Source organism: Thermomyces lanuginosus, assembly GCF_041956635.1.
Source record: "Thermomyces lanuginosus strain ATCC 200065 unplaced genomic scaffold VTN49scaffold_29, whole genome shotgun sequence".
NCBI classification, from domain to species: Eukaryota; Fungi; Ascomycota; class Eurotiomycetes; order Eurotiales; family Trichocomaceae; genus Thermomyces; species Thermomyces lanuginosus.
The window spans coordinates 858,999-882,360 of NW_027192363.1; the positions used below are offsets into that span (position 1 = coordinate 858,999).

The window sequence follows — 23,362 nt, forward strand, 5'->3', positions numbered from 1 at the left end:
CGTAGGAATGCTTTTATCGGGAATGTTGATTGTAAGCGTTGTTCATGGAGGAGAAAAATTGAATCAAGCTCGGACGATAATTTTGTTCTCAATCCCTGAATCACGTGAATAATTCAATCTTGGCACGTTTGCCTTGTTTGATCTCTCCGGCGGGGAGCGTGGAGGGGCCGCGGGGAATCAACGTAAAAAAATCACGAAATTCTTCTTTGCAGGTTGAATGGAGTCATTGATCAATTGAGTTGGTTCACCATGGCAGGACAAAAGATAGGTATGTGATTTGACATGGAACGATATATATTCTGGCCATTCCCAAGCCCAATGGTGCTAATATGTGTATTGTAGCGATTCTCTCCGTCTACGACAAAACCGGCCTCCTCGACCTGGCCCGAGGTCTTGTCAAGCACAACGTCCGACTGCTGGCGTCGGGCGGTACGGCGCGGATGATCCGTGAGGCGGGCATCCCGGTGGAGTGAGTACTCCTTACTACCTCGACCCTATCTTACTACCCCAATGGTGGGAGAAGTACGAAGGTAGAGAAGCTCAATATAAGGAGGAATACAGAGACGTCTCCGCCATTACGAACGCGCCCGAGATGCTGGGCGGTCGTGTGAAGACGCTGCATCCGGCGGTGCACGGCGGGATCCTCGCGCGGTCGATCGAGTCGGACGAGAAGGATCTTGCGGCGAACAAGATCGAGAAGGTCGACTTTGTTGTCTGCAACCTGTACCCGTTCAAGGACACGGTGGCCAAGCCGGACGTGACCATTGAGCAGGCTGTCGAGGAGATTGACATTGGCGGCGTGACGCTGCTGCGGGCGGCGGCTAAGAACCATGCGCGGGTGACTGTGCTGTCGGACCCGGCGGACTATCCTGCGTTTTTGAAGGAGTTGGAGCAAGGAGCTATTTCGGAGGCTGCGCGGAAAGCGTATGCGCTCAAGGCGTTTGAGCATACGGCTGATTATGACACGGCGATTTCGGGTTACTTCCGGAAGGAGTACGCGGATGGCACGCAGCACATGACTCTGCGGTACGGAACGAACCCGCACCAGAAGCCCGCTGCGGCGTTCATGCTGCAGGGCAACCTGCCATTCAAGGTGCTGGGTGGTGCGCCCGGATATGTGAACCTGCTGGACTCGCTGAACGCGTGGCCGCTGGTGAAGGAGCTGAAGCAGGCGCTGGGCTTGCCGGCTGCGGCAAGCTTCAAGCACGTGTCCCCGGCCGGTGCGGCGATTGGCGTGCCGCTGACCGAGACTGAGAAGCGAGTGTACATGGTGGACGACATTGAAGGAATCGAGTCGTCCGGACTGGCGCAGGCCTACGCGCGGGCCCGCGGCGCGGACCGGATGTCCAGCTTCGGCGACGTGATCGCCCTGAGCGACCGCGTTGATGTGACGACGGCCAAGATCATCTCGCGCGAGGTGTCAGACGGCGTGATTGCCCCCGACTACGACCCAGAGGCGCTGGAGATCCTGCGCAAGAAGAAGGGCGGAAAGTACCTTGTCCTGCAAATCGACGAGTCGTACGAGCCGCCCGTGATGGAAACCCGCACCCTGTACGGCGTGCAGCTTCAGCAACGCCGCAACGACGCCGTCATCCGTCCGGACACCACCTTCGCCAATGTCCGCACCCCGCGCGCCAACCCGCAGAAGGACCTCCCCGAGAGCGCCCTGCGCGACCTCACCGTTGCCACCATCGCCGTCAAGTACACGCAGTCCAACTCTGTCTGCTACGCCGTCAACGGCCAGGTCATCGGTCTGGGTGCTGGCCAGCAGAGCCGTATCCACTGCACACGGCTCGCCGGCGACAAGGCTGATAACTGGTGGATGCGCTTCCACGAGCGCACGCTCAGCATCCAGTGGAAGCCCGGCGTCAAGCGCGCCGACAAGAGCAACGCCATCGACATGCTCTGCTCAGGACAAGTCCCACCGCGTAACGAAGTCGAGCGTGCCGACTACGAGCGCGTCTTCGCCGAGGGCCACGTCCCCAAGCCATTCACCGCGGAGGAACGCGAGGAGTGGCTCTCCAAACTGTCCGGTGTCGCCGTCTCATCGGATGCATTCGTACGTCCCAAAATCTCCCCTCTTTTTTATCCTAGTTCCATGAACTAACCAGATGGTTTATAGTTCCCCTTCGTCGACAATGTCTTCCGCGCCCACCGCTCCGGCGCGAAGTACATTGCCGCGCCAACGGGCAGCCAGAATGATGAGTTGGTGTTGGATGCCGCGGATAAGTTGGGCATTACGTTTATCGAACAGGGAACGCGGTTGTTCCATCATTAAAATTTTTACAGAATCGGGGTAACTACCCTATCCACTTGACGAAAAAGTATGTTATGAGAAACAGAAAATTGGTTCGGTTGTAGTCTTGTGAATGAATGAATGAATGAAAACTTTTCTTGTTGTTTATATCACTCTACTTTCTCCCTTTTCGAGTAGGTGGTAGGTAGTCGGCAAGATTGTCTTGTTGAGGGGGTGTGTGTGTGTGCATGGGCACATGTAAGCTGGTCAAAAACACGGGAATATATACTGTCATGCTTGCAAAAGTCCAGATAGTATGGGACATTCAACTAGAAATCTCGAGTATATTGACGTTCATACCAGCGACATGAAAAGTATATAATCCGGAAATGAACAAGAATACAACAATAGTTATTGATACATGCTAATAACAACCTAAATCAGAGCGAAATCAACTAAAACGCACGATACCCCTGCCCGATCCCATTCGTCTGCTGCGCAGGTCCCTGCGTCAACATCAAGCGCGACCCGATGATCGGCTTGTTGTCTTCCTCCTTCTCGGTGGCCTTTTCACGCGCCTTGCGCTCCTCATTGTCCTTCTTGAGCAGCTCGATCGTCGCCGTCTGCTGCGCGAGCAGGTTGATGAGGTACGGCATCGTAAAGTCATGCAGGCCATTGCGCCACGAGATCTCCAGGATCACGTCTGGCCGGATCAGGTCATAGCAAGCGTACAGCATGCCCACGTAGCACTCGCGGCTGCCGATGCCGACAAACTGATTTCTGTTAGCATCCATGAACAAAAGAAGAGGAGATTATGTGACTTACGTATCGCAGCAAGTCCTCCACAACCTCTGGCTTGCCAGACATCGCGGCCGTCTCAATGGCATCCTTGTACAGCTTGTCTTGCTTCGAAAGCTCGATCGACTTCTCCCACCGCTTGTTCTTGCGGTAGATGCTGGCCGCAATCTGCCGGAAGAACACCAGGTCGTGCTTCTCCAGCCGTTGAGCCAGCTCAACCGCATCGTAGTTGTCGTAGTTCTCCACCGAGTCCCGAAGCGTCTTGTAGTCCTCCTCTTCGATGAGCAGGTCGTTGACTGCATCGTTGACCGCCCGCTTGTTCTGGTGCTGCACGCTGAGCAGGAACGGCTTGATCAGAGGAATGTTGTCCGAGGCCTGGAAGATTCGCACAACCCGACTGACATCAATCCGCGGCGTCAGCACCTGCAGCAGATCCGTCAACAGCAATGGCTGCTCCTGCAGGTAGAAGTTGAGCGCTCGGTAGTAGATTTCCAGGTTGGCCACCTTGACGATGATGTCCTTGAACGACTGGTGCTCCCACGCCTCGGCCGCACGCTCCATCATTGTTAGGGCGGCATTATCCCATTCGTCGTAGTGGCAGTACAAGAACACAAGTTCCGGCCACAAGTTGGCTTCTTCGCAAGCGCGGATCATCTTCGGAATGTTGATGCGAGACCAGAACAGCTTCAGGTGCTCCATCACCCGGTCTGGATGGTACTTGGACAGCGCAATGCCCAGTTCCGTAAACATACCCATGTGTGCCCGCTCCAGACCCAGACCCGCCTCGAGCAATGCGATCAGCTCGTCAAAGTAGCCGTTCCACTCGTACTGGCGGACCAGATCCTGCAGCTCCTCGGCGTGCACAATCAGGTTCAGACCGCAAATCTGTGCCAGCCGGAACTCCTTCTTTTTGATGCACGCCTCGTTAACCTGCTTCCACACCTTGACGCTGTTGGCCTTGCGTGCGCAATCGACGGCGGCCTGGTAGTCTTCCAGATGCACCAAAGTCGTCGCGAGCTTGGCCCAGTTCGAGATGCTCGTGTAGAAGATCTTGGCTGCCTCGTGCAGGCCCTCCTCGTACGCCTTGTCACCCGACGCCTCGATGTCGGCAACGTTGGTCGCACGCAGGAAGTCCTCCAGCTCCGCGAGCTGGTTCAGGCGAGCGTAGCAGAACGCCAGCGCAGTGTCCACCGGAGGCTCGCGCAGCGTCTTGCGGGCCATCTTCAAGTACTTGATCAGATCTTCATCCTTGCCCGCACGAGTGGCCGTCTCGATCACCTCAGCATAGTTGGACGGGTCTCCAGCGCGGATGTACGACTCGATCGAATCAGACACTCGGAGGCCATCCAACTGCGCCTTGGCAACTTTGCTCCACACCTCGGGCAGCTCGACGCGCTCAGCGTACTCTTGAGCCCGGTCGATGCTGACAATGTTCTCAACGAGCACGTTGGTTGCGGCCAGGTGATTCTCGACCTTCTTGTAGATCTCGAACGCCTCCTCGTACAGACCAACGGAGATGCACATTTGAGCGATCTCGTCCGCGCTGAACTCATTCAGCTGGTGAATGTAGTCCATCAGACGACTCTTGTCCGCCTTGGCCGCGGTCAGCATCAGCAAGTTCTGCAGGCTGGTGTTGTCGCTGAACGGAGACGGCTCGAGGATGATCTTCTCCAGCAGCTCGATCAACTCAGCCGGCATGTCCGCATCCAGGAAAGCCTTGACTGCCACCGACACCTTGTCCGGCTCGGTCGATTCTGGCACGGCGGTCGAGATGACTTGATCAACGACGGACCGACGATGAATATTGTTCTCATTAAGCACGAACGCCCAGATCTCCGGATCCGCCCGCTCCAAAAGATAACGGGCCTGGGCACGGTACATTCCATTCTCGTTGGTCACGTTGATCAACTCCAGATCGTTCTGGCCTTTGCGGTACGCAATGTACGCCAGGTTGGGGTCCCGCTTCTCGCAGTACTTGCCGACCGTCAGGGTGTCGTAGAGGTCGTTCTCCTTCAGGAACTTCTCGGGGTTGTTGTTGCTGTCAATGTAGATCTTGGCCAGTGCGTTGTAGACCGCCTGCTGCTGGTTGCCGGTGGCCAAGGTAGCCTCAAGGAATGGAAGGAGAAGCTTCAGACGGTTACGCGACTCCACCTCCTGGACCAGCTCGTCGATGGGGATCATCGACGGATCCACAGTGGACAGCAGATTCTTGATGATACCCTCATCGCAGTCGACGTCAAGGAGACCACCTACTACAGCCGGAGTACGGGTCGGGTTGACTCGCTGCACATACACCTCGATCGACTTGTACTGCTGGTTGCGGTAAAGGTACAGAACCAGATCATGGATGAAGTTGAACCGGTCGCACACAATGATCAGTGGCAGCTGCTCGGTGAGGCGAGCCTCCTTGAGGAAATTCTTGACCTTCTCCGGGTTGTAATAGTTGCTCTCCCGGCAGATCCGCTCGACCTCGGTGATTTGACCCATCGCCGTAGCGGCCTCGATGTACTTGAAGTGGACATCAGGATCCTCACTGAGGTTGACGATGCTGCCAAGGTAGTAGTAGAGGCCCTCCGCAGTGCGGTACTTCTCGAAAAGATCGATCAGGCGGTGTGGACCAAGCAAGTCGGAGTACTTGGTGGCAACCTGTACGACGGCCTGGAGCGTCATGCGGATGTTAGAGCGTAGCATTTCATCCATGCAATCCAGGCACTGCTCCACCGACAACCGACCAAAGTAGTTGACGAGCCACTCCGGGTTCAGCTTGTCGGTGCGAACGATATTGCGCTTGATGACAGCTGGGTCATCGGTGTTCTCCAGCGCCCGCTGGATGAGACCCGCGTTCTCGCAGAGCTGGGAGATTCTGGCCTTGTCGTAATACGTGAAAATCTCATTGCCCAGAATGGCATCTGCCACCTGAGGCGCGTTGATGAGGTTCATTTCGAGCAGACGAGTCTGCAGGTGACCATGCTCCGGCTTGTTATCCTTCAGAGCATCCAGCAGGAACGAGGTGGCCTGCTGAATCATATTCTGAGAAAGGAACACATCGACCACGCGATCCAAATCTACCAAGGCACCAGAGTCCTCGTTGACGAGCTGGGTCGCGAACTCCGCACCTTTCTCCGGGTTGACGCGAACGATATGCTGAAGCAGCTGGGTGTAGTCCGGCTGATATCCGACGCGCTTCGTGTAGGCCAGAATCTTATCGAATTGGCCAGTCTCGGCGAAACCCGCGACGACCTTGTGAGGAACGTTGGCTTGGAGATAGATCTGCAGCGCCAGATTCATGTCGTGGGGCCGAACAATGTCACCGAGCTCTTCCGACGCCTCGAGTTTGTTCTCGCGCATCCACTTCTCCAGCAGATGCTTTCGATTCTGCTGCAGAACTGGGCGCACCAACTCAACACTCTCGTAACGGTTGAGGGAGCCTTTATCGAGAAGCATGCCAAAGTACTGCAGAATGACCGACATTTGGCCAGTCTGAGGCGCCATCTTGAAGCGATTGATGGTCTCCGGCGTGCGGAGGAAGCCCCGGGGCGAGTTGGCAGCGATCTTTGCGGCCTCGGTGTAATTGCCCTGAGCAAGCATGCTGTCAAACTGTTGCTGATAAAGGTGGTCGGCACCAGGCAATCCGGCTTTCGAGGCCAGTCTGACGGCAATGCCCGACATGGCGGGATTCTCCATGAGGTAGGGGATGACATTGTTCTCGTCGAGGCTCACGGCCAGGACCTGACCCTTGCGGTTAACGCCGACGATACCTGCCGATTCCGAGTCTGGGGCCGTCGTGAACATGGTCTCGCTGGAGATTCGATTCATGAAGATGCAAGACCCGGTCTCCAAGTCGTAGAGGTGAATGAAGCCGTATTTCGTGACGAGGTAGACGATGTCATACTTCTTCGACACCTGCATAGCGACGGGGAAGTCGTTCACGGCCTCGGCCGGGAAGAAAACGTCCACGGCCTTCTTCTGGAAGTGCGGGTTCGGATCTTGGTGATCAATCTCAGCGATCTGCAGTCTTGCGCCGGTCTGCGATCGGACGGCGAATGTGAACAGCTTGTGTGGGAGCGGAGAACCCTCGACGCGGACAGTCGCGAACGAAGCAGCGTGACCCTCAATGGATTGCGAAATCCCACGCTTCTGAGAGTACAGCTGCATGGAACCTACGACGCGCCCTTGTTGCGAAGAGATACCGACGACGACGCTCCACGTTTCGTCATCATTGACGCGATAGTTGATGATCTGGCAGCCATTCAGACTCGGCAGGCGGTCAAATTGCTTGACCGGGCTTGCCTCGGTCGGCGAAAATACGTTCCAGTGGTAGATCGCCGTGTCGGTGACCAGGCCGAGGCTGGTCTCACTGAACCACTTCCAGTAGACGACATCCTCGTTCATCACCGCCGACTTGAGCTTCTGCTTCGCATCGAGGTCGAAGATCTGGATGGTTCTCGATTGAGCCTTCAGGGCGATGACGTTGCGAGACCAATGCATGATCGCATTGTCCGCGTTAATCGGTCGGCGGACAACCTCATTGTTGTTCTTGAGGTTGACGATGACGACTTGTGGCTTATCGCCCTCGCTGGTCTTTTGTCGGACACAGACATAGTGATCGGATTCTAGAGTCTGCGGGCGCGTTAATCAAGTACAAGAGACAAGGGATTCAATGCTACTCACACATGAATTGAAACCGATTGACGAAGGCTAATCAGTCGTGCAGTCAGTCAGTCACATCCTCACCCAGGCGCCACGGAATACGCGGATCGATATGTCTTATCATCATTCCAAGTCGGGTGTTCTTACATCAATTCCGACGGACGTTAACTGTCATAAGAGCTAGATGTTAGTTCAATTGCCCAAGACGATCCGTATCGTGAAGCGATTCGCACCTGGAGAAGCTCCGTGAACTTGATGGGTAGAGGAGCCATATTATCCGATTAGGCCGCAGTCCGACCTCATCCACCTGAACGCCAAACGAATTCCTTCCACCAGATTAGGATGAGAAATTGAAAAAAAGGCAAATCCGAAGAGAAAAGAAGCCCGTCAAGGGAGGAAAAAGAGAGACCGGGGAGGAGAGGTGCGGGAGGTTGAATGCAGGACAGCTTCAGGGGACTGTTGACTGGGTCCAGGCAGTTGCTGAGGTGTCGCTTCGTTCGCGGATCACGTGATTGAGATGAAACACGTGCGGGAATTCTCAGCCTCACTTTGGCTGGGGACCACAATTTATGGCTGGTACGTCAACCTTGCTTGACACTGGGCTGCATGAACTGGGCCGCAATCTGTTTTCGAATGTGTCCGTGCATGAACCCTATGACGCTTTGATCGGCCATCCAGCTCCAGAGCACATAGGCATCTGCATTTTGAGCATCGTGGCGCCGAAGATGGTCGGAATCAAGGAACTGTCCCATGCAGTTCATGGATGGTGTCTTGATGGCAGCTGTCCACGTCTAATTCGAAGGTCACAGAGAGCTGCATCCCCTTGCATTGGCGATTCTAGATTTCTTCCCTTAGTAATATAGCCGGGGTAGAATTGGATACCGTGTCTTTGCAGCCACCTCGAGCTAGATTTACTGATATGAGTTGAGGGTTGGTGTTGAGACAACTCGGGGAATAATCCGACATTGACAGATTGTAGGCAATTGTATGGAGTACTCGGAGCACTCCATCTCTCGGAAATTACAGTTTGCGACGAAATTCACATGCAGCCCGCGGTCCTTGACTGTGTATGCGGACTCCAAGGGGACCAGAAAATATGACCATAGAGGTATTACAATCAAAGTAAAAGTTACTCCTACTATTTACCCTGATCATCCACAATGCCCACGCTGGAGATCCACGTTCTCCGCGGTGTTCGGGAGTGCCGAATGCCTCAAAAACCCAGACTGGAGGACGGAGAAGCGTTCATGTGTCGGACACGGCTCGGTTGAAGTCGGGGCGAGAAGCGATGATGGAACCGACAGAGAGGAAATTCGGCGTCGCAATAACCCGACGGAAAGCGTGACAGTGTGCCCCCAGGGTTTCCCGATCTGAATCCGGTTTAGGGATGGTGACGCGGGAGCAGCCGAGGGGCAAAACGCTGAATGGGCCGTGCTAAACCATCTGGGGCCGATCGAACCTCGGAGAGCGCAGGAACCGCGGACAGAGTCGGGATGAACTAGAATTGTGTTCCTGGTCGGGGGTTTGAATCTCTCTGAATCTATGGTTTTCCAAGCGAGGCGGACAAGGGGCCGAAGACGAGATTGCCGAAGCGATGCGGAGGTGCGAGTCAGGATTGAGATATAAAGTCGTGGAGGAGAGAATGGATGAACAAACGATGGATGAACGGCCTGAGGCCACACTTTTCTCTCTGCTTGAGTCGTTCCCCTCAGTTCGAGCTTGCTTCCCCTCACGGCGCACTCAGTTCAGTTCAATCCTTTAATTTCTTATACTTTGTCCAATAAATACATCAATCCTAGGCTCATTTTTGAGCGCCGGACGTCGTGTCACCGCAGATTGACGCGTCATTTGCCATCGACGGCCGGCATTGTGGCATCCGCTGTCATCCGGTTTCTTGGTTTGGTGTCGGTGACTCGGTGACTCGGTGAGTTGGTGCTGTTTACTCTATCTTATTACCTACCGTTTGGGCGCAAATTCTCGAAATTCCCCCGCAATTGAGTCATGACATCATCAAAAATCTTTGCAAATTTCCCCAGTTTTCAATTGCAACTCTTATCAATCTGCAAAATTCACATGCCTTTCCCCCCTCGCATCGACAGAATGCACAGTCCAGAGCAGCCTCGGAATGGGAGCCACAGCCAGGAACGCTGCTGATCGATCCTCTCTCATGTCTCTAGGGTTCCCGACCGACAATCATTGCGCAAATCGCAAGAACAAGCAGTCGATAAGAAGTGAAAAATTTCACTCCGGTTTCCGGAGCCCCGCCAGGTTTCCGGTGACTCGGCCTAGGCTCAGAGTCGTCCCTTATCAGAGTCATCCCCGCCTCGAATTTTTGTAGACTCTCGAGTCATTGCTCTCATTCTCGCCCGAGAACTCTGTCATTGCCTGGAAGGAGTCGGCGCAGCAGCTCGCTCGTCCTCTGCTTGTTTCCTGCGCGCCTCTCAATTCCTCTTCCCCGGGCCAAACTGCAACAATGGCGACGAATGAACCCCTCGTTCCGGAGGAGGCTGTCGAGGAGGTCGACGGCAGCCTCCATTCGCAATCGGTGCACCACCGGTTGCGAGCCAACTCCACCATCATGCAGTTCAAGAAGATCCTCGTCGCCAATCGAGGCGAGATTCCGATTCGGATCTTCCGGACTGCCCACGAGCTGTCCTTGCAGACGGTCGCTGTCTACTCCTATGAGGACCGTCTCTCAATGCACCGTCAAAAGGCCGACGAAGCCTACGTGATTGGAAAGCGAGGACAATATACTCCCGTCGGTGCCTACCTGGCCGGTGATGAGATCATCAAGATCGCTCTGGAGCACGACGTTCAGCTGATCCACCCGGGCTATGGTTTCCTGTCGGAGAATGCAGAGTTCGCCCGAAAGGTCGAAAAGGCCGGTCTCGTCTTTGTCGGCCCCTCGCCGGACACAATTGAGAGTTTGGGCGACAAGGTGTCGGCCCGTCAATTAGCTATCAAGTGCGGCGTCCCCGTCGTGCCGGGTACGGATGGTCCGGTAGACAAGTTCGAGGATGTGAAGAAATTCACCGATACCTACGGCTTCCCCATCATCATCAAAGCCGCCTTTGGTGGTGGTGGTCGAGGTATGCGAGTGGTTCGGGAGCAAGAGTCCCTGCGGGATGCATTCGAGCGCGCAACGTCGGAGGCGCGCTCCGCATTTGGAAACGGGACTGTATTCGTCGAACGCTTCCTCGATAAGCCCAAGCATATTGAAGTCCAGCTGCTCGGTGATAATCACGGGAACGTGGTCCACCTGTTCGAGCGTGACTGCTCGGTCCAGCGCCGCCATCAAAAGGTCGTGGAATTGGCGCCAGCGAAGGACTTGCCCTCCGACGTCCGCGACAAGATTCTGGCAGATGCGGTCAAGCTGGCCAAGACGGCGCGCTACCGAAACGCGGGCACGGCCGAGTTCTTGGTGGACCAGCAGAACCGCTACTACTTCATCGAGATCAATCCTCGTATCCAGGTCGAGCACACCATCACAGAGGAGATCACCGGGATTGATATCGTCGCCGCCCAGATTCAGATCGCCGCCGGTGCCACGCTGGAGCAGCTGGGCCTGACCCAGGATCGCATCACCACTCGCGGCTTTGCCATTCAATGCCGTATCACCACCGAGGACCCGGCCAAGAACTTCCAGCCCGACACCGGCAAGATCGAGGTCTACCGTTCGGCCGGTGGCAACGGCGTCCGGCTCGACGGTGGAAACGGCTTCGCTGGTGCCATCATTTCGCCCCACTACGATTCGATGCTGGTCAAGTGCACTTGCCTGGGTTCGACCTACGAGATTGCGCGCCGGAAGATGATCCGGGCCCTGATTGAGTTCCGCATTCGCGGCGTCAAGACCAACATTCCGTTCCTCACGTCGTTGCTGTCCCATCCGACCTTCATTGAGGGCAACTGCTGGACGACCTTCATTGACGACACCCCAGAGCTATTTTCGCTCATTGGTGGCCAGAACCGCGCCCAGAAGCTGCTGGCATACCTCGGTGACCTGGCCGTCAATGGCAGCAGCATCAAAGGCCAGATCGGCGAGCCCAAGTTCAAGGGCCAGATTGTCCAGCCAGTGCTGCTGGACGACTCTGGGAAACCCATCGACGTCAGCCAGCCTCCGGCCCATGGCTGGAAGAAAATCATCGACGAGCAGGGTCCCGAGGCGTTTGCGCGTGCGGTGCGCGCCTACAAGGGCTGCCTCATCATGGACACGACCTGGCGTGACGCCCATCAATCATTGTTGGCGACGCGAGTGCGAACGATCGACTTGGTCAACATCGCGAAGGAGACTGCCCATGCCTACAGCAACGCCTACAGTTTGGAGTGCTGGGGTGGTGCCACCTTTGACGTCGCAATGCGTTTCTTGTACGAGGATCCTTGGGATCGATTGCGCAAGCTACGCAAGGCAGTTCCCAACATTCCGTTCCAGATGCTCCTTCGAGGTGCCAACGGCGTCGCCTATTCATCGTGAGTACCATCTAATATCTTTTACCGCGACTACGAGATCGTTCTGACCCAAATGCAGGCTTCCTGACAATGCCATCTACCACTTCTGCAAGCAAGCGAAGAAGAATGGCGTGGATATCTTCCGCGTGTTTGACGCCCTGAACGATATTGATCAGCTGGAGGTTGGCATTAAGGCGGTTCAGGCGGCTGGTGGCGTGGTCGAGGCTACCGTCTGCTACAGCGGCGACATGCTGAGCCCTGGCAAGAAGTACAACCTGGAGTACTACCTCGATCTAGTTGACAAGATCGTCAAGCTCGGCACCCATGTTCTGGGTATCAAGGATATGGCTGGTGTGCTGAAGCCGAAGGCCGCCACGCTCCTGATTGGCGCGATTCGCAAGAAGTACCCGGATCTGCCCATCCACGTCCATACCCACGACTCTGCCGGTACTGGCGTGGCGTCGATGGTTGCCGCCGCGCAGGCGGGTGCCGACGCCGTCGATACTGCGACCGACAGCATGTCCGGCATGACTTCGCAGCCGAGCGTGGGCGCTGTCCTTGCTTCTCTGGAAGGTTCCGACCTGGATCCGGGTCTGAACATCAAACATATCCGTGCCATTGACAGCTACTGGCAGCAGCTTCGCCTGCTGTACTCGCCCTTCGAGGCCGGGTTGACGGGCCCGGACCCGGAGGTGTACGAGCACGAGATTCCTGGAGGCCAATTGACCAACCTGCTCTTCCAGGCCAGTCAGCTTGGGCTGGGCGCTCAATGGGCAGAGACCAAGAAGGCCTACGTGGAGGCCAACTATCTGCTCGGAGATATTGTCAAAGTCACACCCACCTCGAAAGTGGTGGGCGACTTGGCCCAGTTCATGGTGTCCAACAAGCTTAGCAAGGAGGACGTGCTTGCCCGCGCCGACGAACTCGACTTCCCTGCATCGGTGTTGGAGTTCTTCGAGGGACTCATGGGCCAGCCGTACGGCGGGTTCCCCGAGCCTCTGCGCACCAAGGCCCTACGCAACCGGCGCAAGCTGGACAAGCGCCCGGGTCTGACTCTGCCGCCGCTGGATCTGGCCAAGATCAAGAACGATCTCAAGGAGAAGTTTGGCAGCGCTACGGAGACGGACGTGGCCAGCTACGCCATGTACCCGAAGGTGTACGAGGAATACCGCAAGTTTGTGCAGAAATACGGTGACCTGTCCGTGCTGCCGACGCGGTACTTCCTGGCGCGCCCGGATATCGGCGAGGAGTTCCACGTCGAGATCGAGCAGGGCAAGGTCCTGATCCTGAAGCTTCTCGCCATCGGGCCGCTCTCGGAACAGACTGGCCAGCGCGAGGTCTTCTACGAGGTCAACGGCGAGGTGCGCCAAGTCACCGTGGACGACAACCAGGCGGCCGTCGACAACACGGCGCGCATCAAGGCCGATCCGGGCGACAGCAGCCAAGTCGGCGCGCCAATGAGCGGTGTCGTCGTGGAAATCCGGGTCACCGAGGGGCACGAGGTGAAGAAGGGCGATCCGATTGCAGTTTTGAGTGCAATGAAGATGGTAATTTCGTTTTGGCCCTCTTCCTCTGTCTTTTTGCTAACGAGTTGTTTAGGAAATGGTTATTTCGGCACCACATCATGGCAAGGTCTCGAATATCCAAGTCAAGGAGGGCGATTCGGTCGACGGACAGGATTTGATCTGTCGGATTGCAAAGGTGTGATTCTGGGAAAACAAGGAATGAATGTTTCAAATACGGTCTGTTTGATGTTTACGTCTTTGTCATTCTTATGTGTTATGGAGTATCAACAAGAAACAGTGAAGCGGTTGAATATAGACTCCTTTTTCCTTGCATATACTTAACCTATATATAGTATCCAGAGAAGCCAGAATGGCTTCGCTATGAGCAAAGGTGTTTCACTTTTCCCTGGAGTCTCCCGTAGTCCCGAATTTGACTCATCGCACGAGCTGTGAGAACTTTAACTCAACCTATGGAAAAAGTAAAGGGCATTGACGTCTTTAATAAAGGGTATTGTGTGCAAGGGGTCAGCATCCGGCCTTTTCTTTGTCCTCAACTGGTGGCTTGCTTGCGGCTCGATTGCGGGAACCATCTTGCTCTGCTTTAAGTCGATCCAAGGAACGTGCACGCGCGGATCTACGCCTCCAAGGTCGGATTTCGTATTTTCCTAATCGCACTATCGAATGCCACACCTCGGACGAAGAGCACAAAGAAATTGAAGAGGGGTAAGTAAAAAAGAAATCCCAACATGCAACAGCTGGGATTCGCTGGTGGTCACCCACCCAACTACTAACCAGCCGGCGTGTGGCTTAAGTACGGCTGAGCGGACGGGAAGCCCTGTTTTCCACACCCTATGGTCGCATGTAGTAGTTGTCCGTGACATAAGGATTCATAACTACCTATGTAACCACGTGGATTGTGAAAGAAATCACCATGTTGATCAACTCAAGTTTTCCCACTTTTTTCCCCGCAAAATATGAGGTCTCCATCTTCGCGGTTAGCGGCAGAACGCCGACACGAGTCAGCCCGCCAGCTTTGGACCAGTACCAAGTATGCACAAGGACCGACGGGGACGAATAGTGATTGGTGGCCCGTGCTTAGTCACCGTCTTTTAGCGCCAAATTACCAGAACACATACACTGAAAAATCAGATTGTTGCTCTGTAGAACCTCAGATTCCAACGCCATATTGTAACCTAACCGTATCCCCACGGAGAGTGCTCACTTGACTTGTTCATGTGGAGTGCAGGTACCTGCGTGTTCTTATAAATAGGCCCGGAGTGCCGTCGTAGTCGTATGTTGTGAAGAAGACCACAGGAATAAGTAAGAATGGGTGGAAATGAAGTACTCCCAAAATCGCACCATGTTTTCAGTGCTTCTCGCCGTTATTATCTTTCAAATCCTAGGTATTCTCGGTATTCTAGCCGGGTGGGCGGTCTGGAGGTGGAGAGGGCAAGGGCAACAGTCTCCCATCCAGTTCGATGGATCAGTTGAAAAGGCTGCCGTCGACTTGGCTCCTCGTACCCATCTCCTGAAGGACTCCCCGGAGGATATCTATGACCCATTGCTGAATCTCACCATGTCGTTGACTACCTCTACGGAGCCGTTCAAATTGCACCTGGGCATCCATGGCTATGTCCAGGGCTTGACACTCCTGTACCACTCGCGCCCGATGGCGCATTATTTTGGCGGGCTCCGTTACGCGTTGCCGCCGCGACGCCGGTGGGCTCGCGCGCGTCCTCTGCCGTTGGATTTCGTGTATGGGTCGGAAACGGAGCCCGGGAAGCATGATGGTCAGGCGACGATTTGTCCGCAGCCGGGCAACCCAGATGCCGGTAATGAAGACTGCTTTCAGTTGAATGTCTGGGTGCCGGTTGATCGGGGTGATCGCCCAAAGGAGGGTAGGTGCTATTTCTTCTATCTCAAGCTGCGGGCTTTGTCCGGATTAACGGGGTGCAGGCTGGCCGGTGATCTTTTATATTCGTATGTAGAAGTTTGTTTGATTCCGAGCAGAGAAGTTAGCTGACTGGTCAGACGGCGGCTTCCTTCAAATGGGCTCGCCGAATGGCATGACCTTATCACCGTTGTTTAATGAAACCGACGTAAGGGCTATCGTTGTCGCGCCGGCCTACCGTCTCGCGGTACTCGGGTTTTTGAGCTCGGATGAGCTCCGCGCGGAGGCCGCCCGGCACGGGGAGCCCACGGGGAACCAGGGCTTCTGGGACCAGCGGGCAGCACTGGAGTGGACTCACCGACATGCCCGGTTCTTTGGGGGAAACCCCGACGATATCACTATTGCCGGATATTCAGCCGGTATGTCTCCTCAGATGAGAACAGTCGCTTGGTACTAACCGACGTAGGGTCATACTCGGTATTCCACCAACTGGCCCATGATCTGTACCTGCCAGACCACAAGTCCATTGTACGACGGGCCATCATGTGGTCTAATGGACCCGGCGTTCATCCCAAATCGGCAGAAAATGCCCAGGAGCAATTCAACGAGCTCCTGCAGAATCTCGGAATTCCCCTGGACCTCAAACCGTGGGAGAAGCTCGACCGTCTACGGAAGCTTCCCGCCAAGACAATAATCGAGGCCAGCGTGAAAAGCAAACATCACCAGTACCGGCCTTGGGATGACGGCGCGTTCATCTCCCGGAGCCTCTTCCATGACCTCTATAACGGCGAATTTGCGCGCCGAATGATCCGCCGAGGCGTGCGCCTGATGATCGGCGAGTGTAGCGACGAGCACTTTGTCTACCAGGGCTATTACACGCCCAGCAACTCGCTAGAGGCGGTGCGCGAGCGACTGGAGGCCGACTATCCGCCAGAAGCTTGTGACGCACTGGTCGAGCTGTACTACCCGAACGGCAAGCTCCCGCCGCGCAGTCACGACTGGCAGGAGGAATTTGGGAAGATTTACGCAGACATTCAGATCCACATGATGGAGCGCGGGCTGGTACACGCGCTGGCGCATGGCGGCGCATCACATCTGATCTACCGCTACCGGGTCGAGTTCCGCCTGAAGTGCATCGACCACATCTTCCCGCCGCAGTGGGGTGTCACGCACACCACGGACCTGTACATGTGGCTCTGGGGCAACGGCCAGACACTGGAAGAGTATGAGAAGCCGCTCGTCAAGAAGGCACTGGTGGATCCGTTGGCGAAGTTTATCCGCGGCGACTATCGCGACATGAAATGGGGAACATCAAGTGTGAAGGAGGTTCGGCGGATGCGAAAGGACGGGTCGGTCGACATTTGGGAGGATAGAATGTGGTCCTACGGAGTGACAGTGTGGAAAACCCTGCTAAGGGCATTTGGGGATGTGCGGCCGAGACTATAATGCGGCTGGCGTCTTCGTTATGACCTACCAGTAACTATGAACTACGATTAAGCATGTTTAATCAAGTCATGGCAAATATCGCATCGGAATTATCTTTGATGTTGTTCTCGAGATGACAAAGATGCTGCCCGTTTCAAGGACCGTTCTCCCGAAATGCAAGCCGTCCCTTTTTCCTGACGTTAGAGGTAGAACCTCTCGCAGATGTCGCGGCCGAAAGTAAGGCGTCGAGAAACCACGGCATCATGGTATCGACGGCAAGTACTTGTCCTCCGTTCTTCAAATACAAGGTTACGATGGGCCGATAAGTTAGGGTTAGGCTAACACGAGGAAATCGGACATGTCTCTTCCTGCTGGCCGTCTGAGGAAAAAGCACCTTTACAGGTAGTTACAGTTCTCTGCATATCAGAACGAATAGGGAGCAGCACGCATCCTACCGACGGGCGAATTACTATGCTCGTGGAGGAACGCTTATTGGCTGCAAACGTGCCACATACCGTTGCATGGTAGCCCAAGGCTGATCTGCCAGTAAGTACTATCGGAGCCCTGTTCGTATCTACATGAGCCTTCTGCACTATTTGGTGCGGCTTTGAGCTTCCCCCAGTCATATAGCTACTCCTTCCTCCTCGAGCAAATAGCTTTGATGTCGTCATCATACATTCCCTGGAGCCATCTTTCAGACATCGTTGTCAGAGTATATGCACTTGTTTGATGTTTTGATGCACAGCACTATTACCTGCTCCTCTGCCCGTCTCTCTTTCGCCTGGATTGGATTTCGCAGGACTAGCTCACAGCCTCAACATCATGGACTCAGGGGACCGTGCTTGCAGTTATCAAGCTTGCAGGATCGTTGGTCTTGATTTGTGGAAAGTACATCAGGGACGTGAAGAATGCGAAACAGGAAATCCTTCAGTTTCGGGATCAAATTGAGGTTCTGCGAAAAGTCTTGGAATTGCTTACTGAATATCTTGGGGACCCTGGTTACTCAGGCTGTCGAAGAAACACCCGAAAACTCAATGACGAAGTCAATCGGTGTCGCGACACTCTCGAAGATTTGAAGAAAAAGATCAATCCAGGAAAGACTAAGAGAGCTATGAGTAAAGTCAAGATTAGGCTGAAATGGCCATTGAACAGTGATGAGATGGATGAGACCGTCAAATCTATCAAAGATTATCAGCTATGCCTCAATTCAGCTCTGCAACTTGACCAGATGTGGGCTGCGATATTGGAACAGATTTCAACTTTTGCTATTGGGGTTTGCGGATTGCTAACTTCAGTTATGCAGAGAGATGATGAACAGGTTGGACGAGAAACTCAGTTTGGACAGATTATGAACTGCAAAAGGTGCAACGTTTGATTCCTACGAGATCTCCAAACAACATACCGACTGCCTACCGGGAACAAGGACTGAACTACTTCGTCAAATTGAAGAATGGGCGGCGTCAACAAGCAGAAAACGCATATTCTGGCTGAATGGGATGGAAGGAACGGGAAAGTCAACAATTGCAGTCACTGTGGCAAGGCGTCTCAAGGAAAGGGGCCGCTTGCTGCGAGTTTCTTCTTTAAGAAAGGTGAAGTCAGCCATTGGAAGTCTCTCTCATATCAACTGATACATATGGCTGAACTACGGAGAACTATGTATACATTAAATCAGGAGGATACGATGCGGTTTCGTCAGGTGGCAAGTATGGACGGCCATGCTAAGGGCGCTTCGTGATAAGTGTGCGAAGTTGTAAGCGGCCGTTGGGCTTCTTTATATCATCACTGTCCTGTAACCACTAGCCCCGAAGTATTCATCTCTAGATAGCATTAAATTTTTATCGGAATATGCGGCTGCACAGTGACTGCAACCATAGTGCCGAATAATCCTTCTACGACCCCTATTATCCGATCTGTGTCAGGAATATCGCATCAGGTTGCTGGATAATGGCGCTGATATTAATGCAGAAGATGGATACTGCGGAAATGCTTCCCATGGCTGCTGGTTATGATGGCGACCTAGAGGGATGCAGCTCCTGCTGGCGAGAGGTGCTGATTCGATTCACATGGGAGGTCAACATGGAAGCGCCCTCTCAGCAGTCTCCATCCAAGGTCACCAGGAGATCGTACAGCTGCTATTGGAAAGAGGTGCTAATGTCCATGCAAAAGATGGCTACTACGACTCCTCAAGCTACTTATGGAGGCGACGAGGAAGTGGTGCAGCTCTTGCTGCGGAGTGGCGCCGATTTCAGAGCACAGAGGGGATTTCATGGTACCGCTTCTCCAAGCTGCTTGTTGGAATGGCTACCTGAAGATTGCGCGCTTACTGTTGGAGAATAGCGCTGACGTGAATGCACAAGGCGGATATTGTGGAAATGCTCTCCAGGCTGCTAGTTCGGCAGGCTTCACGCAGATTATGAAGCTCTTGCTGCATTGCGGCGCTGATGTCTATGCCCAAGGTGGTGAAAATGGTTCAGCTCTCCAAGCTGCCGTTCATTCCAAACACAAGGAGGTTATCCAGCTTCTCGCGCAGAACGGCGCTCACAGAATCGACCAGTCACGTCGGCCTAGCCGCTGCAAACATCAAGCCATCTAAGCTGTCCATTCCACTGTAATTTTATCAGTTGACTGCTGGTAGGTACGACCTGGCAGACGTTCTTAACTTTGCCATAGTTAAAGCGGTATTAGATGGCATGTCTCGAGAATGGTCTTGGGAGGAAGGGGGTCTGATAAAAAGATCTTGCTAGAGGTGGCTCTTTCACTGTCCCAATGGCATGTTGATGTGTTTGACAAACCAACAGCATTCGAACTTCTGATTGAGGAGACTTTTCATGTTATCTTCAAGAATCACCTGCCCGGGTCCCGTCTCTCTGTTCATAGAGTGTTCATCTTCCACGTGTTAAATGGTGCTTCTGGAGTCGACTGCACATACTTAGGTACTCCAGGAAACAAGCTCGTGGTAGGCAACGCTCATTGGTTCCCGACTTTCTGGTTAGTCATGTGATTATAAAAACTGTCACGTGCGACCCAGGATGAGAAAAAAAATCATGTGATAATGTGGCGTGTCTGGCTGAGTCATCGGTCTTGGTGATTTGCTGCGTGGGGAAACGATAAAAAAGTATGAACGAGATGAAGCCCTGAAGCTACAACATCCCACCTGCCGTAATCTTCTTTTTGCGAATTTCTACTTGTTGAACAGGCGGCCGCGCAACGGCACTGGTCGCAATGGATGCCCGTGCAAAGGAGCGATTCGATTTGATTACAGCCAACCTCGCCGAGGTTCTCAATCCAGAGATTATTGAGGGGATTCTGGCTGAGGGGCGGAATCCGCGAGTGTATTGGGGTATGCATTCCCTCCCTTTCTTACTTGTCACGGAAAAGGAAAGAATTGCTGACGATGTTTAGGAACGGCAACAACGGGTCGACCGCATACAGGATATTTCGTACCGGCGCTGAAGATCGCACAGCTGCTTGCGGCAGGGTGCGACGTGGTGGTGCTGCTTGCGGACATCCATGGGTTTCTAGACAATCTGAAGGCTCCCTTGGAGCTGGTGGAGAGTCGCGCGCAGTACTACCGACGGATTATCCAAGCGATCCTCGACGCCGTAGGTGTTCAGACGGATAAGTTGAAATTCGTGCTCGGCAGCGAGTACCAAAAGTCGCCCGAGTATGTTATGGACGTGTATCGGCTGTCATCGTTGATCACGGAACATGACGCAAAGAAGGCCGGCGCAGAGGTCGTCAAGCAGTCGGCCAGCCCGCCATTGAGCGGCCTGCTCTACCCGGTGCTGCAGGTGTTGGATGAGGAGCATTTGAACGCCGATGTGCAGCTAGGTGGCGTCGATCAAAGAAAGCTGTTCGTCGCTGCGACCGAATGGTTGCCGCGTATTGGATATCGGAAACGCGCGCATCTGATCAACCCCATGGTTGCGGGGTTGAACGGGGGCAAGATGAGTTCTAGTGAGCAGGGTACGTACAATTCTTGATGGAGTCTTTAATCATTGGATGAGGCTGACGGTATTCTAGACAGCAAGATTGATCTGCTTGATCCACCAGAGGTTGTCGCGAAGAAGATCCGCAAGGCGGAGGCGGCACCCCGTGTGATTGAGAACAACGGCGTGATTGCGCTCGTCGAGTCCATTCTGCTCCCAGCAGCCGAGCTGAAGGGGAAGCGGGAATTCCGGGTCGAGCGCAAGGACCAAGAGCCTTTGGTCTACACTGACATCGAGAAACTGAAGGAAGATTACAAGGAGGACTATGTATGTATTCTATCTCTCGGACACGTGGCACGTGCTAACCCGCTCCAGCTCACGCCGCAATTACTCAAGCCGGCCGTTTCGAAAGCTCTGAGTGAACTGATGAGCCCGATCCAAGCTGCGTACCAGGCTTCGCCTGAGTGGCAAGAGATTACGGCCAAGGCTTACCCCGTTGCCGAACCTCCGAAGAAGCAGAAGAAGGTCAAGGACAAGGGTAGCCTGTACCCGGGAAAGAAGAAGCAGGCGGATGGCGATCAACAGCAACAACAACAACAACAGCAACAGCAACAGCAACAACAAGACCTTCCCTCGCGGCCAAAAGAGGATGGACAAAAAGAGGAAAGCCAAGCATGAGATGAAGATTTATGAAGCTGTATGGAGCATATACATAAATGGCAGAGCCATATTACTTCTAGAAGTTCTTTTCGATAGATGAGTTTATATTGGATGACAAATCGATACTCATCTGGGCTTTGTCTTAGGGCGGCAACAACCAGGATCTAATAGAGTTCCAGATCCGGACGGAGATGGCAAGCACCACTCCACACACGCACCTTCCCCCGGACTTGCTAGACCTGGATCTGCATCCGGAGCTCCAATCATGATGTATTGCCTCCAGGCCCCTCCCAGTTTCCCTGTCTTCTGCATTCTTGAGATTAATAATCCACAAAGTGATAAAAGAGTTGTACGAGTAGCTTCAACCCCGCTCTGTTCCTAGTATCTATCAACTACTGGTAGCTGTCTGTCATCAAGGCTGCGCTGTACATACACACAAAGTCCATCGCAGACACAAAGAGAGAAGATGTCCTCCGACTCCTCCTCTCCTCCTCGTCGCCACTGGAACGGGCTCCCCGGTGCGCGTCACGAGCATCAAAACGTCTGGGTGAACGGCGGGCCTCGCGCTCCTGCTCCCAAACCAGCCTGGTATGGCTGGGATGAGGCGAGGAAGGCTCGACGGGTAATATCGTTCTTACGTCTTTTTACTCTTACAAAAGGGTGCTGACTGAGGCGTATAGGCTTCAGACTCTAGTACCTCCTCGACCAGCTCTACTGGATCGAATAGTAGTACCAATGGCAACAAAGCCAGCAAGCCGTTTGAGAAGCTGGAGGAAATGAAGCGGAACTTGCCTCATCATCAGACGAGTGAATTCCGCCAGCGCAAAATGAGTTGGGAGGATCAGACTGGGCCGCAGCGGAAAGGGCTTCTGGCTTCGTGGTGGAATGGGTATATCCGGGGACAGTAAGCAGTTCTGTGAAATATGGAGGTAGTCTACCTCGGTGATACGTCTCTGTGAAAGGTTCGAGGGGTCGATGTATTAGGATAGTTTGGAATCGATTCATTCATCATTTTGAACATCCGTTGTATTGTCCCTTTTCTGCACTGAAACAAGAAAAGAATACTTGCATTCATTTATCGCACAATGCCCTCGAATCGGTTCTTGAACCATTTGATCGTCTCTTCCCGGGTGATCCGGTGGCTGGCGCCAATGCGAGCCCTTGCGCGTCGGCGCTTGGCAACACGCTCGCCAGGACGGGTCCTGCTATCGTTAGACTCCATATATAGATACAGATGTAGAGAACGTCAAACGTACATGATGCAGTAAAAGTCCATGCCGTAGATACCAATGCCCGGATCATACTTGATGCCCAGGTCAATGTGCTCGCTGATGCCGAAACCAAAGTTGCCAGTCTCGGAGAAATTGCGGCGCTTCAGTTCGTACTCCTTGACCTTGAGGCCGCGCTCGAGAATCTCCTCGGCCTTGGGACCACGGACAGTGACGTGCACGGCGATCTTTTCGTTACGGCGGATACCGAACGTACGGACGGTGTAGCGGGCCTTGCCTGCACGAATCCATCAGCCTCTGCATCGACCTCGTTCTGTTTCGCAATCGCTCGGTTCCGTACTGTACACCGGAGTCTGACCGCTCAGCTGCTCCAGCACCTTCGCGGCACGAGTAAGACGGTCACCGGACTCGCCGACGGAGATGTTCAGCACGAGCTTCTGGATGCGCAGCTCGCGCATCGGGTTTTGGCTCTTGTCCTTGCCTTCCGACTGCAAATTCTGTCAGCGACATTGCCGACACAGTTCCAATTGGTCAAACTGGATTGATCTGACATACCATGGCGACTGTTGGCGATCCCGTCGATGCTCAAAAGT

The 23,362-nt window shown here is 54.1% G+C and overlaps 9 protein-coding genes across 9 annotated transcripts; 7 read left to right on the forward strand and 2 right to left on the reverse strand.

The window, feature by feature from the left end:
* Positions 1–249: 249 nt before the first annotated feature.
* Positions 250–2,278, forward strand: VTN49DRAFT_3854 (uncharacterized protein; the record flags this gene model as incomplete). Its single annotated transcript, XM_069411735.1, has 4 exons — positions 250–268; positions 343–469; positions 562–2,059; positions 2,123–2,278. The coding sequence occupies 4 exons, from the start codon at positions 250–252 to the stop codon at positions 2,276–2,278; spliced, it is 1,800 nt and encodes a 599-aa protein (XP_069268324.1).
* Positions 2,279–2,691: 413 nt separating this feature from the next.
* Positions 2,692–7,956, reverse strand: VTN49DRAFT_3855 (uncharacterized protein; the record flags this gene model as incomplete). The annotated part of the gene is made up of 5 exons (XM_069411736.1): positions 2,692–3,009; positions 3,062–7,654; positions 7,706–7,732; positions 7,832–7,852; positions 7,918–7,956. 5 exons carry the CDS (start codon positions 7,954–7,956, stop codon positions 2,692–2,694), a joined length of 4,998 nt encoding a protein of 1,665 aa, XP_069268325.1.
* Positions 7,957–9,226: 1,270 nt separating this feature from the next.
* VTN49DRAFT_3856 (uncharacterized protein) lies at positions 9,227–9,919 on the forward strand (the record flags this gene model as incomplete). Its single annotated transcript, XM_069411737.1, has 3 exons — positions 9,227–9,286; positions 9,520–9,608; positions 9,862–9,919. 3 exons carry the CDS (start codon positions 9,227–9,229, stop codon positions 9,917–9,919), a joined length of 207 nt encoding a protein of 68 aa, XP_069268326.1.
* Positions 9,920–10,157: 238 nt separating this feature from the next.
* VTN49DRAFT_3857 (uncharacterized protein) lies at positions 10,158–13,837 on the forward strand (the record flags this gene model as incomplete). Its single annotated transcript, XM_069411738.1, has 3 exons — positions 10,158–12,151; positions 12,210–13,677; positions 13,730–13,837. The coding sequence occupies 3 exons, from the start codon at positions 10,158–10,160 to the stop codon at positions 13,835–13,837; spliced, it is 3,570 nt and encodes a 1,189-aa protein (XP_069268327.1).
* A 1,158-nt stretch (positions 13,838–14,995) lies between these two features.
* On the forward strand, positions 14,996–16,972 carry VTN49DRAFT_3858 (uncharacterized protein; the record flags this gene model as incomplete). Its single annotated transcript, XM_069411739.1, has 4 exons — positions 14,996–15,533; positions 15,592–15,615; positions 15,667–15,945; positions 15,993–16,972. The coding sequence occupies 4 exons, from the start codon at positions 14,996–14,998 to the stop codon at positions 16,970–16,972; spliced, it is 1,821 nt and encodes a 606-aa protein (XP_069268328.1).
* A 1,923-nt stretch (positions 16,973–18,895) lies between these two features.
* VTN49DRAFT_3859 (uncharacterized protein) lies at positions 18,896–19,544 on the forward strand (the record flags this gene model as incomplete). The annotated part of the gene is made up of 2 exons (XM_069411740.1): positions 18,896–19,220; positions 19,309–19,544. 2 exons carry the CDS (start codon positions 18,896–18,898, stop codon positions 19,542–19,544), a joined length of 561 nt encoding a protein of 186 aa, XP_069268329.1.
* Positions 19,545–20,173: 629 nt separating this feature from the next.
* VTN49DRAFT_3860 (uncharacterized protein) lies at positions 20,174–21,558 on the forward strand (the record flags this gene model as incomplete). The annotated part of the gene is made up of 4 exons (XM_069411742.1): positions 20,174–20,291; positions 20,354–20,917; positions 20,975–21,207; positions 21,256–21,558. 4 exons carry the CDS (start codon positions 20,174–20,176, stop codon positions 21,556–21,558), a joined length of 1,218 nt encoding a protein of 405 aa, XP_069268330.1.
* A 448-nt stretch (positions 21,559–22,006) lies between these two features.
* VTN49DRAFT_3861 (uncharacterized protein) lies at positions 22,007–22,448 on the forward strand (the record flags this gene model as incomplete). Its single annotated transcript, XM_069411743.1, has 2 exons — positions 22,007–22,162; positions 22,221–22,448. The coding sequence occupies 2 exons, from the start codon at positions 22,007–22,009 to the stop codon at positions 22,446–22,448; spliced, it is 384 nt and encodes a 127-aa protein (XP_069268331.1).
* Positions 22,449–22,615: 167 nt separating this feature from the next.
* Positions 22,616–23,327, reverse strand: VTN49DRAFT_3862 (60S ribosomal protein uL5; the record flags this gene model as incomplete). The annotated part of the gene is made up of 4 exons (XM_069411744.1): positions 22,616–22,742; positions 22,797–23,046; positions 23,110–23,257; positions 23,325–23,327. 4 exons carry the CDS (start codon positions 23,325–23,327, stop codon positions 22,616–22,618), a joined length of 528 nt encoding a protein of 175 aa, XP_069268332.1.
* Positions 23,328–23,362: the final 35 nt, after the last annotated feature.